The 14685-nt window shown below is 40.4% G+C and overlaps 1 protein-coding gene and 1 non-coding gene across 2 annotated transcripts in view; one reads left to right on the plus strand and one right to left on the minus strand.

Annotated features, from left to right (window-relative positions):
* Positions 1 to 14685, minus strand: part of rogdi (rogdi atypical leucine zipper) — a 32240-nt gene that overhangs the window by 16198 nt on the left and 1357 nt on the right. The window contains exons 2-3 of the mRNA XM_068003329.1: positions 6391 to 6462; positions 2586 to 2668 (exon numbers count right to left, since the gene is read on the minus strand). Coding sequence (XP_067859430.1) covers positions 2586 to 2668; positions 6391 to 6462 — 155 coding nt within the window. The remainder of the gene's footprint in view (positions 1 to 2585; positions 2669 to 6390; positions 6463 to 14685) is intronic.
* On the plus strand, positions 5456 to 5537 carry trnal-aag (transfer RNA leucine (anticodon AAG)). Its single transcript has one exon. It is a non-coding gene; the product is annotated as a tRNA-Leu (tRNA).

A 14685-nucleotide genomic window follows, 5' to 3' on the forward strand; every position in this document is an offset into this window, starting at 1 on the left:
TCACAACCTTTATCTCCCAATTTATTTTCTAGACAAATGCCTATCCAATTTCCCTCTTAAAATTACTCATCAGCCTCAATCACCTCCCTGGGCAGTTAGGAACATAGGAACAGGAGTAGGCCATTCAGCCCCTCGTGCCTGCTCCGCCATTTGATAAGATCATGGCTGATCTGTGATCTAACTCCATATACCTGCCTTTGGCCCATATCCCTTAATACCTTTGGTTGCCAAAAAGCTATCTATCTCACATTTAAATTTAGCAATTGAGCTAGTATCAATTGCCGTTTGTGGAAGAGAGTTCCAAACTTCTACCATCATTTGTGTGTAGAAATGTTTTCTAATCTCGCTCCTGAAAGGTCTGGCTCTAATTTTTAGACTGTGCCCCCTACTCCTAGAATCCCCAACCAGCGGAAATAGTTTCTCTCTATCCACCCTATCCGTTCCCCTTAATATCTTATAAACTTCGATCAGATCACACCTTAACCTTTGAAACTCTGGAGAATACAACCCCAATTTGTGTATTCTCTCCTTGTAACTTAACCCTTGAAGTCCGGGTATCATTCTAGTAAACCTACACTGCACTCCCTCCAAGGCCAATATGTCCTTCCGAAGGTGCGGTGCCCAGAACTGCTCACAGTACTCCAGGTGCGGTCTAACCAGGGTTCTGTATAGCTGCAGCATAACTTCTGCCCCCTTGTACTCTAGTCCTCTAGATATAAAGGCCAGCATTCCATTTGCCTTCTTGATTATTTTCTGCACCTGTTCATGACACTTCAATGATCTATGTACCTGAACCCCTAAGTCCCTTTGGACATCCACTGTTTTTTAACTTTTTACCATTTAGAAAGTACCCTGTTCTATCCTTTTTTGATCCAAAGTGGATGACCTCACATTTGTCTACATTGAATTCCATTTGCCACAATTTTGCCCATTCACCTAATCTATCAATATCCCTTTGTAATTTTACGTTTTCATCTACACTGCTTACAATGCCACCAATCTTTGTGTCATCGGCAAACTTAGATATGAGACTTTCTCTGCCTTCATCTAAGTCGTTAATAAATATTGTGAATAATTGAGGCCCCAAGACAGATCCCTACGGGACTCCACTAGTCACATCCTGCCAATGTGAATACTTACCCATTATCCCTACTCTCTGTCCCTTTCGCTCAGCCAATTTCCGAACCAAGTCTGTACTTTCCCCTTGATTCCATGGGCTTCTAACTTAGCTAACAGTCTCTTATGTGGGACCTTATCAAATGCCTTCTGGAAGTCCATATAAATAACATCCATTGTCATTCCCCTGTCCACTACTTTAGTCACCTCTTCAAAAAATTCAATCAGGTTTGTCAGGCACGACCTACCATGCTGGCTCTCCCTGATTAACTGAAAATTCTCGAGGTGTTCAGTCACCCTATCCTTAATTATAGATTCCAGCAATTTACCCACAACAGATGTTAGGCTAGCTGATCTATAATTCCCCGGTTTCCCTCTCTCTCCTTTCTTAAAAAGCAGAGTGACATTTGCAATTTTCCAATCTAGAGGGACAGTTCCTGAATCTAGAGAACTTTGAAAGATTATAGTTAGGGCATCTGCAATCTGCTCACCTACTTCCTTTCAAACATTCATTTCAAACATTCAGCACCCTCTGCTTGAAACAGTTAGATATAAGCTGTCCGTTCACTTCCCTCTTCCCGGCTTCATCCCATCATTCTGAAGGCCACGGCAACAAGTTTCTTAGGGTTCAACTTGTTGATGCCCTTAAGAATCTCAATAAGACCCCCTCTTATCTTCTCTATTCTAAACTAACTCAACTTCTGCAGTCACCCTTTGGAGCTCAGGTGTCTAATACCAGGCACCAAGACAGGTAGCTTTTTGCTGCATCTATTTATAAAAGTAGACACCCCTAGTCAGACCAACTGAGGGAGTTTTAGAACTAAGGCAAGTTAGTTCCTTACATGACAGTAGGTAACTAAGTGAAAGTGAGTCACTAGAGATCACTCTCAAGCATCCTAAAGCAGATAGAGAGAGAAGTACTGGAAGATGGATAGGAGTAGGTTGCTTGGCCCAGGGAATAGACGGCACAGGGATCCTGAAGAGAGAGGAAAACATAGAAAAACACAGAATTTGAGGATCTAGGGAAAAAAACACTCAAAGCAATCGAAAGATTAAAGTAAGTCCCAGCTCATTATTTCAAAAGAGGCCAAAATATGGAGAAAATAACTGAGCCACATGACACCAGTTAGCAGTATTGTAAACACTGAATGCTTTCTAAACTTGATTAGAGAAAGAACATTTAATTTTCAGATATCTGGGTCATATTCAGAAATAAACAGTTTTACAAGATGCTGAAAGGTTTACAAAACATCCAAACCTGAAAAATCTTCCAAAGCAGCCCTCCCAATTGTGATTTTATTTTGAAGAAATAAAATTATTAGAAATTATCTTTTTCATCAACTTGATTCTTCCTCAATTGAGCACTTTGGGGATGTGTGTTGGTAGATAAAGGAAATCTACTATCTTCAATGCAGGGTTACCAATGAAAATCATATTAAGCACAGCACAAACTCAAGTCAACTGCTTACGTTGAGCTTCCCAGTTTGAAGTTCTCCTGTCGGGTTTGACATTCAGGTCCAGAAGCTGGCAGAGTAAAACGTCGGGAGGCCTCCTGTACAAGAAGAGTCCATTGTTGGTGAGAAAGAAAAAAAGCAAACCAAGTGCTTTGTTGAGCAACAGCATTACATTTACATAATTTGTTCACAAGATTTATCCACGGATTGCCCACAGAAGCTTTTTCTGTTTATAGTAATCATTAAATTCCGTTTTTACTGATTTCCACCCATAAATTCCCAGATTTTGTGGTTTGAGGAATTGGGAAAACTGATTCTCTCTCGATTATGGGATTAAAATGCCAGAGTTCTCCCTGATTTTTACGCTGAAAATCAGGTACCGAGATGTGCGTACATCACATAATTGATGGTATTGTGCACATTGTGCAAAGTACGTGATGTGCTGATGTATATCGTTCAATGTGCATGACTAGATCACTAACGTGACACACATTTTGGGACCTGATCTTCAGCACAAAACTCAAGAGAACTGAAGTGAGTTCTGACTGCTCTCTTAGACTGTTTCAGTGATGAATTAATGAGGTCATGGCTCTGATCAGACAGGGCATGTTTCTGATATATACTTCAGCTACAGAAATGCATTTCTGCACAAATGTGAGGAGTTACAGTGCCTGGCTGACAACAATAATGCCACTAGACTGCATAACAAATCTGGAGAGCCCAGGAATCATCTTATAGCAGGACTGTTACTTAGTTAAAATAAATGCGAGTTCCAATACAGTCAAAAATGTATTTTAATCTGGTTGGTATATTGTGTAAAGGCTTGCAAGAACTAACTGCCTTTGAGGCCCATAAAAGTGGTGTCTATGAATTATATAAATAACTGGATTGTCATTTAGCTTAACTGTGCTTTTTTTTAAGCTCCTTGCCTTTTTAAAAAAAAAATGATTTTAAGATGTTCCAAATGAAAACTGGTTTTGGCTTATTTTTCCCAAATTTGCCTTTCGGGTCCAATTTTTCACCTTAAAATAGGGCCTATAAACAGTCAAAAAGACTTGGGTTTTCAAACTGGCAATAAAGACTGACTTTAGTGATCCTTAACTATTATTCATTTCAAAAGTACTGGTGATGTTCGAATAAACATGAACGTGCAATAGTTCTGCAGTACTGCAATGGACTTAATTTGTCAATACACTAACAGAAAGGAAGTGCTGGATTGCTTTGTATGACATCTGTTGATATAACTTAGCAGGGGGTGTTATTTTATACCGATTATTAATTCTACTTTGATTTAACTCTTCAGTATCACCATGATGATTTTAACAACCATCTCTTCATGTGGATGCTTTGGTAATAATTTTCCAAAATTCTCTGGACTCGGCAAAGGTCCCGGCAGATTGGAAAACTGCTAATGTAACACCCTTACTTAAAAAGGGTAGTAGACAGAAGGCTGGAAATTATAGACCAGTTAGCCTAACATCTGTGGTGGGTAAAATTTTGGAGTCTATTATTAAGGAGACAGTAGCAGAACATTTGGACAAACATAATTTAATAGGACAAAGTCAGCATGGCTTTACGAAGGGGAAGTCATGTCTGACAAATTTGCTTGAGTTCTTTGAGGACATAACGTACAGGGTGGATAAAGGGGAACCAGTGGACGTACTGTATTTAGACTTCCAGAAGGCATTTGACAAGGTGCCACATAAAAGATTATTGCTCAAGATAAAGAATCACTGGATTGGGGGTAATATTCTGGCATGGGTGGAGGATTGGTTATCTAACAGGAAGCAGAGAGTTGGGATAAATGGTTCATTCTCGGACTGGCAACCAGTGGCCAGTGGTGTTCCGCAGGGGTCGGTGCTGGGTCCCCAACTCTTTACAATCTATATTAACGATTTGGAGGGGGGGACCGAGTGTAACATATCAAAGTTTGCAGATGATACAAAGATGGGAGGGAAAGCAGAGAGTGAGGAGGACATAAAAAACCTGCAGGGGGATATAGACAGGCTGGGTGAGTGGGCGGAGATTTGGCAGATGAAATACAATATTGGAAAATGTGAGGTTATGCACTTTGGCAGGAAAAACCAGAGAGCAAGTTATTATCTTGATGGCAAGAGACTGGAAAGTACTGCAGTACAAAGGGATCTGGGGGTCCTAGTGCAAGAAAATCAAAAAGTTAGTATGCAGGTGCAGCAGGTGATCAAGAAGGCCAACGGAATGTTGGCGGTTATCACTAGGGAGATAGAATATAAAAACAGGGAGGTATTGCTGCAGTTATATAAGGTATTGGTGAGACCGCACCTGGAATACTGCATACAGTTTTGGTCTCCATACTTAAGAAAAGACATACTTGCTCTCGAGGCAGTACAAAGAAGGTTCACTCGGTTAATCCCGGGGATGAGGGGGCGGACATATGAGGAGAGGTCGAGTAGATTGGGACTCTACTCATTGGAGTTCAGAAGAATGAGAGGCGATCTTATTGAAACATATAAGATTGTGAAGGGGCTTGATCGGGTGGATGCGATGAGGATGTTCCCAAGGTTGGGTGAAACTAGAACTAGGGGGCATAATCTTAGAATAAGGGGCTGCTCCTTCAAAAATGAGATGAGGGGAAACTTCTTCACTCAGAGGGTAGTAGGTCTGTGGAATTTGCTGCCCCAGGAAGCTGTGGAAGCTACATCATTGAATAAATTCAAAGCAGAAATAGACAGTTTCCTAGAAGTGAAGGGAATTAGGGATTACGGGGAGCGGGCAGGAAAGTTTAGATTTGAGGTTAGGATCAGATCAGCCATGATCTTATTAAATGGCGGAGCAGGCTCGAAGGGTCGATTGGCCTACTCCTGCTCCTATTTCTTATGTTCTTATGTTCATCTCCATCTCTTGGTGGCAGCATGGCTGAGTGGTCTAAGGCACTGGATTAAGGCTCCAGTCTCTTTGGGGGCGTGGGTTTGAATCCCACTGGTGCCAGAATTTCTGGCGATGTTTGTTTTTACTGAGTTAGACAATCGGCCATGATCATTTCGAATGGCGGAGCAGGCCCAAAGGGCCGAATAGCCTACTCTTGCACCTATTTTCTATGTTTATATGTTTCACTCAAAAAATAAACACATCAGATAGAATCTTCCATTAACCAGAGTGGAAAAAAATTCCAGCTGCTAAATTACAAATAATCCAAAATTGTTAATGGGCCAAAGTGTGACAGAAAAACAGCAGAAAAGTTAAAATAAGCATGAAATATTGAACGACCAAATGCATCTATGGTTATGTTGATACTTAGCAATGTCATTGTAAAGGGAACTCTACATGAGGTATGAATTATAAGCAGTATTTGAACTCTTCCACAGTACTATTATGGTTAGATCCCCGAGTGGCTTTATTTATTAAATTTGAAAAATAAAGGGCATCTCCAAAACAAGAACATTTTAATCTACATTTTAACCCATTATATTTTTGGAGTGGATAATGGCATTGCTAAGTATACAATTTGCATACATACAGTGATGAATCTCTGCTCTTTCACCCTTAACTATAAGAACAGTGGATACCGCAACAAAAAAAAACATTTTGAACACAGACCAAGTGGAGAAACAAAAGCTCCTGTCTTACACAAAGGTGAAATAATTGAAATTATGTGTTGACAGATTGATACCGTACAAGAGGCCATTTGGCCCATCGTGCCTGTTTTGTTAGGGACAGCAATTTTAAGTAGAAAATCGCTATTTATTTGAATACTTAGTTTGAGAGTGACTGTGCGATATAGGTCAACGACACTAAAATTCAGAGTCTTCTATGCATTGATCCAAATGGAGATGTAAATTACCTTAAGAATATCCTTCAGCTGTTTGAGGACAGCGTGAACTTCTTCCCGCAATAGCCATTTAAATTCCTCCTCCTGAAATATTTAAAACAATATAACCCTTTTCACCAACATAATGTAATTTGGAGGCAATTTTAAGGGCAGAGAGCTGATGGAGGGTAGAAGAGAGGGTGCTTTCATTTCAAGATGGGAGAAGACAGACAATAATGTCATTGATTTTATCATTAAATCTTAAAATTGCTGTACTACCCAAGCTAAATATAATTCAGCACTATAATAGCTGTCTTTATAACCGAGATTATGATTTGCAGCAAGAGATTTGCTGCATCTTACTTTTATTCTTGGTACAATGATATGGATCTAGCATTGTTCTCAAAGAATTACATATATCCAGCCAGTCTAACCAAGTTCACACATCCTCAACTCCAACAATATAAAAAAACATGAACTTGGTCCTGTTACACAATGGAGAAGAACTGAGGCCTCTCTCATTATAACACCCACTGGCCAAATGCAACCTGCAAGGTGTCTCTGTCGTGGCCCTCAACTGGATCCAGTGCAACCTCATACTCCAAGTCCCACTCTTTTCAGTGGTTAAAGTAAATAGATCTCTCCCACTGAATGTCAGGTTCTGCTCGCATGCTCTCTTCTCCCTTTGTGTGCCAGCTTTTGCTTTCCCCTCCTTAAATTTACAACTAGACAGAAAAAACATATAATAACAGGACGAGTTAGTAGAAAAGGTTCCTTGCATGTGGACTTAAGGTGAATTTGGCAGATTTGCTAGGAGATTTCAGTTTTAAAAAAAAAAATCTTCTCAGCCGCTGACCCTAGCAGATCCTGGCAGGTTTATCTCTAGTTTGCAGTCAGTTGTGCAAGACTTTTGTGACAAGAACCGGCAGTGCTAGCACTGGACAGTTTGCAGGACCTATCTTTACACAGTGCCTAAGTATACTGCATACAAATAGTCCTAAAACCACACACATCCTTTATCAGTACCCACAAAGAAATGGATGGCAGATGAATGCAATGCAGCAGTTACTTTATTTTACCAAAGAACCTCATAACTCATGAATGGTGTCAATAGAATAAACCTTCAAGACAGAAGCTCAACAGAACCCAGAGTCTGAATTACAGCCTTAAACTCATTGCTAGCCATTTATAATTCTATACAGTAAACACTGAATAATTTATTTTCACCTTTTCTTACCTCCATGAAACAAGGCAGAGAGTAATACAGGTTGTGTGACAGTTAATTAAGTGCAGATTGACTCAAGACTATAAGGTGCATGGCTTCATGTGACTGCTATTGTAGAATTAGGAGGTTTATTTGCAACAACAAATAACCAAACTGTACAGCAGTGCCAGAGAATTATAAAAGTCCTCCTTGTGTGTACAATAAATTGTGTATTTCACTATTTCCCACTGCATATTTTTTAAACTCAAAGTAAGAGTGTTCATCAATTAGCAAATACCAATTAGCATTTCATGCAACAGATGATATGCTCTCCCCATTTTTACTTTTCATCTTGCACTAGTCAGACTGAACTTGCATAGAGTTGGACCCATAGAAGGAAGCTATTCGGGTTATCTTGTCTGTGCCAGCTCTTTGCTAGAGGAATCCAAGATTAATTCCACTGCTCTCCCCTCCTCTACATCAAATACTTATCCAATTTTCCCTTAAAAGATGCAACGGTTTGTGCCTGAACCACTCCTTGTGGTAAAGCAGCTCACACTCCAACAACCCTTAGTAAATAAATTTCTCCTAACCTCTCTCCTCATTGCGGAGTCTCCAAAGAAAATATTCCTAGGAACATAGGAACAAGAGTAGATCATTTAGCCCCTCGAGCCTGTTCCACCATTCAATGAGATCATGGCTGATCTGTGACCTAACTCCAAATATCCGCCTTAGCCCCATATCCCGTAATACCTTTGGTTAATAAAAATGTCAGTTTCAGATTTAAAATGAACAATTGAGCTAGTATCAACTGCTGTTTGCGGAAGAGAGTTCCAAACTTCCACCAACCTTTGCGTGTAGAAGTGTTTCCTAGCTTTATTCCTGAAGGTCCTGGCTCTAATTTTTAAGTTGTGTCCCCTCGTCCGAGACTCCCCAACCAGCGGAAATAGTTTCTCTCTATCTACCCTATCAGTTCCCCTTAATATCTTGAAAACTTCAATCAAATTACCCCTTGATCTTCTAAATTCCAGGGAATACAACCCTAGTTTGTGTAATCTCTCCTTGTAATTTAACCCTTGGAGTCCAGGTATCATTCTAGTAAATCTACGCTGTACTCCCTCCAATGCCAATATATCCTTCCTAAGGTGCGGTGTCCAGAACTGAACACAGTACTCCAGGTGTGACCTAACCAGGTCTTTGTATAGCTGTAGCATAATCAGCACAGAAGGAGGCCATTAGGCCCATGCCAGCTCTTTGTTAGTTCCATTCCCCCGCTCTTTCCCCGTAGCCCTGCAAATTTTTTCCCTTCAAGTATTTATCCAATACCTTTTTGAAAACCACAATTGAATCTGCTTCCACCACCCTTTCAGTAACTACTTGCCACATAAAAAAGTTTTTCCTCGTCGCCTTTGGTTCTTTTGCTAATTACCTTAAATCTGTGCCCCCTGGTTCTCGACTCTTCCGCCAATGGGAACAGTTTCTCTTTATTTACTCTATCTAAACCCTTCATGATTTTGAACACTTCTATCAAATCTCCTTTCAACCTTCTCTGCTCTGAGGAGAACAACCCCAGTTTCTCCAGTCTATCCACGTAACTGAAGTACCTCATTGCTGGAACCATTCTAGTAAATATTTTCTGCACCCTCTCTAAAACCTTCACATCCTTCCTAAGGTGCCGTGCCCAGGATTGGACATAATACTCCAGTTTTGGCCGAACCAGTGTTTGATAAAGGTTCAACATAACTTCCTTACATTTGTATGCCTCTATTTATAAAGGCTTATATATATATGCTTTTTTAACTACTTTCTCAACCTGTCCTGCCACCTTCAAAGGTTTGTGCATGTATACCCCCAGGTCTCTCTGTTCCTGCACCCCCTTTAGAATTGTACCATTTAGTTTATATTGCTCTCCTCATTCTTCCTGCCAAAATGTATCACTTCGCACTTCTCTGCGTTAACTTTCATCTGCCACGTGTCCACTCATTCCACAGCCTATGTCCTCTTGAAGTCTATTAATGTCCTCCTCACTGATTACTGCACTTCCAAGTTTTGTGTCATTTCCAAATTTTGAAATTGTGCCCTATACACCCAAGTCCAAATCATTAATATATATCAAAAAAGGTAGTACCGACTCCTGGAAAACACCACTGTATACCTCCCTCCAGTCCAAAAAACAACCGTTCACCACTACTCTCTGTTTCCTGTCACCTAGCCAATTTCGTATTCATGCTGCCATTGCTCCCTTTATTCCATGGGCTTCAATTTTGCTGACAAGCCTATTATGTGGTACTTTATCAAACATCTTATGAAAGTCCATTAACCCTCTCTGTTACCTCATCAAAAAACTCAATCAAGTTAGTTAAACACAATTTGCCATGAACATATCCGTGCTGGCTTTCTTTTATTAATCCATTTCTACCACCTTGTATTCTAATCCTCTAGATGTAAAGGTCAGCATTCTATTAGCCTTTCTGATTATTTTCTGTACCTGTCCATGACATTTTAATTATCGATGTACATGGACCCCTAAATCTCTTTGGACCTCCAAAGTTTCGAGCTTTTCACCATTTAGAAAGTACTCCAATCTATCCTGTATAGGTCCAAAGTGGATGACCTCACACTTGCCTACCTTGAAATCCATTTGTCAGTTTTGCCCATTCACTTAATCTATTAATATCTCTCTGTAATTTTATGCTTCCATCTACACTGCTTACAATGCTGCCTATCTTTGTTTCAGCGGCAAACTTGGATACGTGGCTCTCTATCCCCTCATCTAAGGTGTTAATAAATACAGTGAATAGTTGAGGCCCCTACACAGATCCCTGTGGGACATCACTCGTCACATCCTGCCAATTTGAGTACCTGCCCATTATCCCTACACTCTGTCTCCTGCCGCTCAGCCAATTTCCTAATCAGGTCAATAATTTGTCCTCAATTCCATGAGCTTCAACTTTACCTAACAGTCTGTTATGAGGGGCTTTATCAAATGCTTTCTGGAAGTCCATATAAGAACATAAGAAATAGGAGCAGGAGTATGAGTAGGCCCTACGGCCCCTCGAGCCTGCTCCATCATTCAATAAGATCAAGGCTGATCTTCGATCTCAACTCCACTTTCCCGCCTGATCCCCATATCCCTTGATTCCCTTAGAGTCCAAAAATCTATTGATCTCAGCCTTGAATATACTCAACGGCTAAGCATCCACAGCTCTCTGGGGTACAGAATTCCAAAGATTCACAACTCAATCATTCAGCGGAGCACGGGATCAGCAATTAAAGGAGGGGCAAGAGGAGAGGGAAGGTTGCGTCTGACTAACTTGATTGAATTTTTTGAGGAGGTAACAAGGGTCGATGAGGGTAGTGCGTTTGATGTAGTCCACATGGATTTTAGCAAGGCTTTTGACAAGGTCCCACATGGCAGACTGGTCAAAAAAGTAAAAGCCCATGGGATCGATGGGAAAGTGGCAAATTGGACCCAAAATTGACTCAATGGCAGGAAGCAAAGGGTGATGGTCGATGGGTGTTTTTGTGACTGGAAGGTTGTTTCCATTAGGGTTCCGCAGGGCTCAGTACTAGGACCCTTGCTTTTTGTGATATATATTAATGATTTAACTTAAATGCAGGGGGCATGATTAAAAAGTTTGCAGGTGATACATAAATTGGTCGTGTGGTTAATAGTGAGGAGGAAAGCTGTCGACTGCAAGAAGATATGAATGGACTGGTCAGGTGAGCAGAAAAGTGGCAAATGGAATTCAGTCCGGAGAAGTGTGAGCATTTGGGGAGGTCAAATAAGGCAAGGGAATACACAGTAAATGGGAGGATACTGAGAGGTGTAGAGGAAGAGAGGGACCTTGGAGTGCATATCCACAGATCCCTAAAGGCAGCAGGACAGGAGGATAAGGTGGTTAAGCAGGCATATGGTATACTTTCCTTTATTAGTCGACGCATAGAATATAAGAGCAGGGAGGTTATGCTAGAACTGTATAAAACACTAGTTAGGCCACAGCTTGAATACAGTTCTAGCATAACCTCCCTGCTCTTATATTCTATGTATAGAACGTACAGTTCTGGTCACCACATTACAGAAAAGATGTGATTGCGCGAGAGAGGGTACAGAAAAGATTTACGAGGATGTTGCCAGGACTGAAGAATTTTAGCTATGAGGAAAGATTTGATAGGCTGGGGTTGTTTTCTTTGGAACAGAGGAGGCTGAGGGGTGATTTAATTGAGGTGTATAAAATTGTGAGGGGTCTAGATAGAGTGGACAGGAAGAACCTATTTCCCTTAGCAGAGGGGTCAATATTCAGGGGGCATAGATTTAAAGTAACTTGTAGAAGGATTAGAGAGGAACTGAGGAAAAAAATTTTCACCCAGAGGGTGGTGGGGGTCTGGAACTCACTACCTAAAAGGGTGGTAGAGGCAAAAACCCTCATCACATTTAAAAAGTACTTGGAAAAGCACTTGAAGTGCCAAAACCTACAAGGCTACGAACCAAGTGCTGGAAAGTGGGATTAGGCTGGGTTGCTCTTTTTCGACCGGCACAGACATGATGGGCCGAATGGCCTCCTTCTGTGCCCTAAATTTTCTATGTTTCTATGAATGAACAAATTTCTCACCTCAGTCCTAAATGGCCGACCCCTTATCCTGAGTCTACGCCCCTTAGTTCTAGACTCTACAGCCAGGGGAAACAGCCTCTCAGCATCTACCCTGTCTAGCCCTCTCAGAATCTTATATGTTTCAATGAGATCTCCTCTCATTCTTCTAAACTCCAGAGAGTATAGGCCCATTCTACTCAATCGCTCCTCACAGGACAACCGTCTCATCCCAGGACTCAACTTAGTGAACCTTCGCTGCACCGCCTCGAAGGCAAGTGTATCCTTCCTTAGGTAAGAAGACCGAAACTGTACACAGTACTCCAGATGTGGTCGTACCAAAGCCCTGTACAATTGCAGCAAGCCTTCCTTACTCTTGTACTCCAACCCCTTTGCAATAAAGGCCAACATACCATTTGCCTTCCTTATTGCTTGCTGTACCTGCATGTTAACTTTCTGTGTTTCGTGTACAAGGACACCCAAATCCCTCTTAACACCAACATTCAATAGTTTCTCATTTCTTAAAAAATATCCTGTTTTTCTATTCTTCCTACCAAAGTGAATAACTTCACATTATATTCCATCTGCCACCTTCTTGCCCACTCACTTAACCTGTCTATATAAACAACATACATAGACATTCCCTTGTCCGCTACTTTAGTCACCTCTTCAAAAAATTCAATTAGGTTCATCAGGCATGACCTACCCTTTACAAATCCATGGATCAGCTGAAAATTTTCAAGGTGTTCAGTCACTCTTTCCTTAATTATAGACTCTAGTAATTTCCCGACAACAGATGTTAGGCTAACCGGTCAATAATTTCCTGGTTTCTCCCTCTCACCTTTCTTAAAAAGTGGAGTGACGTGCAATTTTACAATCTAAAGGAATGATTCCTGAATCGAGAGAACTTTGGAAGATTATAGTTAGAGCATCTGCAATGTTCTCACCTACTTCCTTTAAAACCCTGGGATGGAAACCATCTGGTCCTGGGAATTTGTTACTCTTTAGTGCAATTATTTTCATTACTGTTAATTTGCTTACATTAATTATGGTGAGTCTCGTCCCCAATTCAAAATTAGTTTCCTTGGGGTGTCCGGCATGCTATCTTCTTCCTCTACTGTAAATATTGATGCAAGGTAATTATTTAACATGTCTGCCATTTCCTTATTTTCATTTACAATATCGCCTTTATCAGTTTTTAAGTGGCCTGCGTTGCTCTTGACCACCCTCTTTTTCCTAATATAATTGAAAATGTTTTTGTGTTGATTTTGATATCCCTTGCAAGTTTCTTTTCTTACTCCTTTTTGTAGCTCTTTCTATCTGTTTTGTCACCCTTTGCTGTTCTTTGTATCTCTACCAGTTGCCGGGACCTGCGCTATTTTTTGCATTTTTGTATGCTTTTTCTTTTAGTTTTATGTTGTCCCTTACCTCTTTTGGCAAGTAGAGCTCTTGCCCCCTCGGGGTATAAACTGGTTCTGTATCATATTAAATTCTTTTTTGAACACCTCCCACTAATCTTCTGTCATTTTACCCATTAACAGATTTACCCACTTTACTGTGGACCCTCTGACTCATTCCATTGAAGTCAGCCTTACCTAAATTTAGAATCTCAGGGAGAAACCCTTATCAGCTACTTTCAAACACAACGTTGAACTCAATCATATGATCGCTATTAGATAAATGTTCACGCACCGTCAGGCTGTTAACTAAAATCTGGCTCATTACTCATTATTAAATCTAATATGGCCTGCCCCCTTGTTGGTTCTAGGACATATTCTTGCAGAAAGCTGCCTGAACACAAGAAATTCGCTCCCTATTCAGTTTTTCAAAACCCGTAATAATTTTAAAAACCTCAAATCTCTTTTCAGACTTTCCTGCTCCAGTGGAACTAGCCCTGGAACATAAAGTCTCTTCACAACTAGTTTCCCAGCCCTGGCACATTCCTAGTGAATCTACACTATACACCCTCTATGGCTTTAATGTCCTTTCTAAAATATTTGTACAAATTTATTACTACTTTACTACTGAACTCTGTCTCTATTTATCAACCCAAAATGCTGTGACTGCAGCAATAGAACGATATCAGCAGCTGCATTTACTACTTGTATTTTTTATTTATTCTTCACTCACTCACTCACTAATTCAACCCAGTAATCCATTTACCATTCATCCTACTGGGAGAATGGGATCACATGGCTTTCCTAAAGACATTAAAAAGCATAGGAAGACTGAGAGAAAGCAGCTCATTTACAAATCAAATCAGAAAATTTTTGTAGAAGTAAAATGTCGACCAAAATTTTAATATTCATCAGCGCTGCAATCAAGCCCTTCCACTTGAACATTCTTCATATGAATATCAATAAAAACTTGGCAGTTATTAAATAAAATACTCCTCACTTGGGTACATAAGAGATTGGTAATGCATGTTGAAATAGAATAAATAGAACTGAAAAAGATTCTGCCTTTCCGTATCAGCTTGTTTTAGAAAATGTGGCCTGCTCCAAAACAAATCCAATTTAACAACCAAAATTTTGT

This window comes from Heptranchias perlo, chromosome 22 (assembly GCF_035084215.1).
Source record: "Heptranchias perlo isolate sHepPer1 chromosome 22, sHepPer1.hap1, whole genome shotgun sequence".
Classification (NCBI taxonomy): Eukaryota; Metazoa; Chordata; class Chondrichthyes; order Hexanchiformes; family Hexanchidae; genus Heptranchias; species Heptranchias perlo.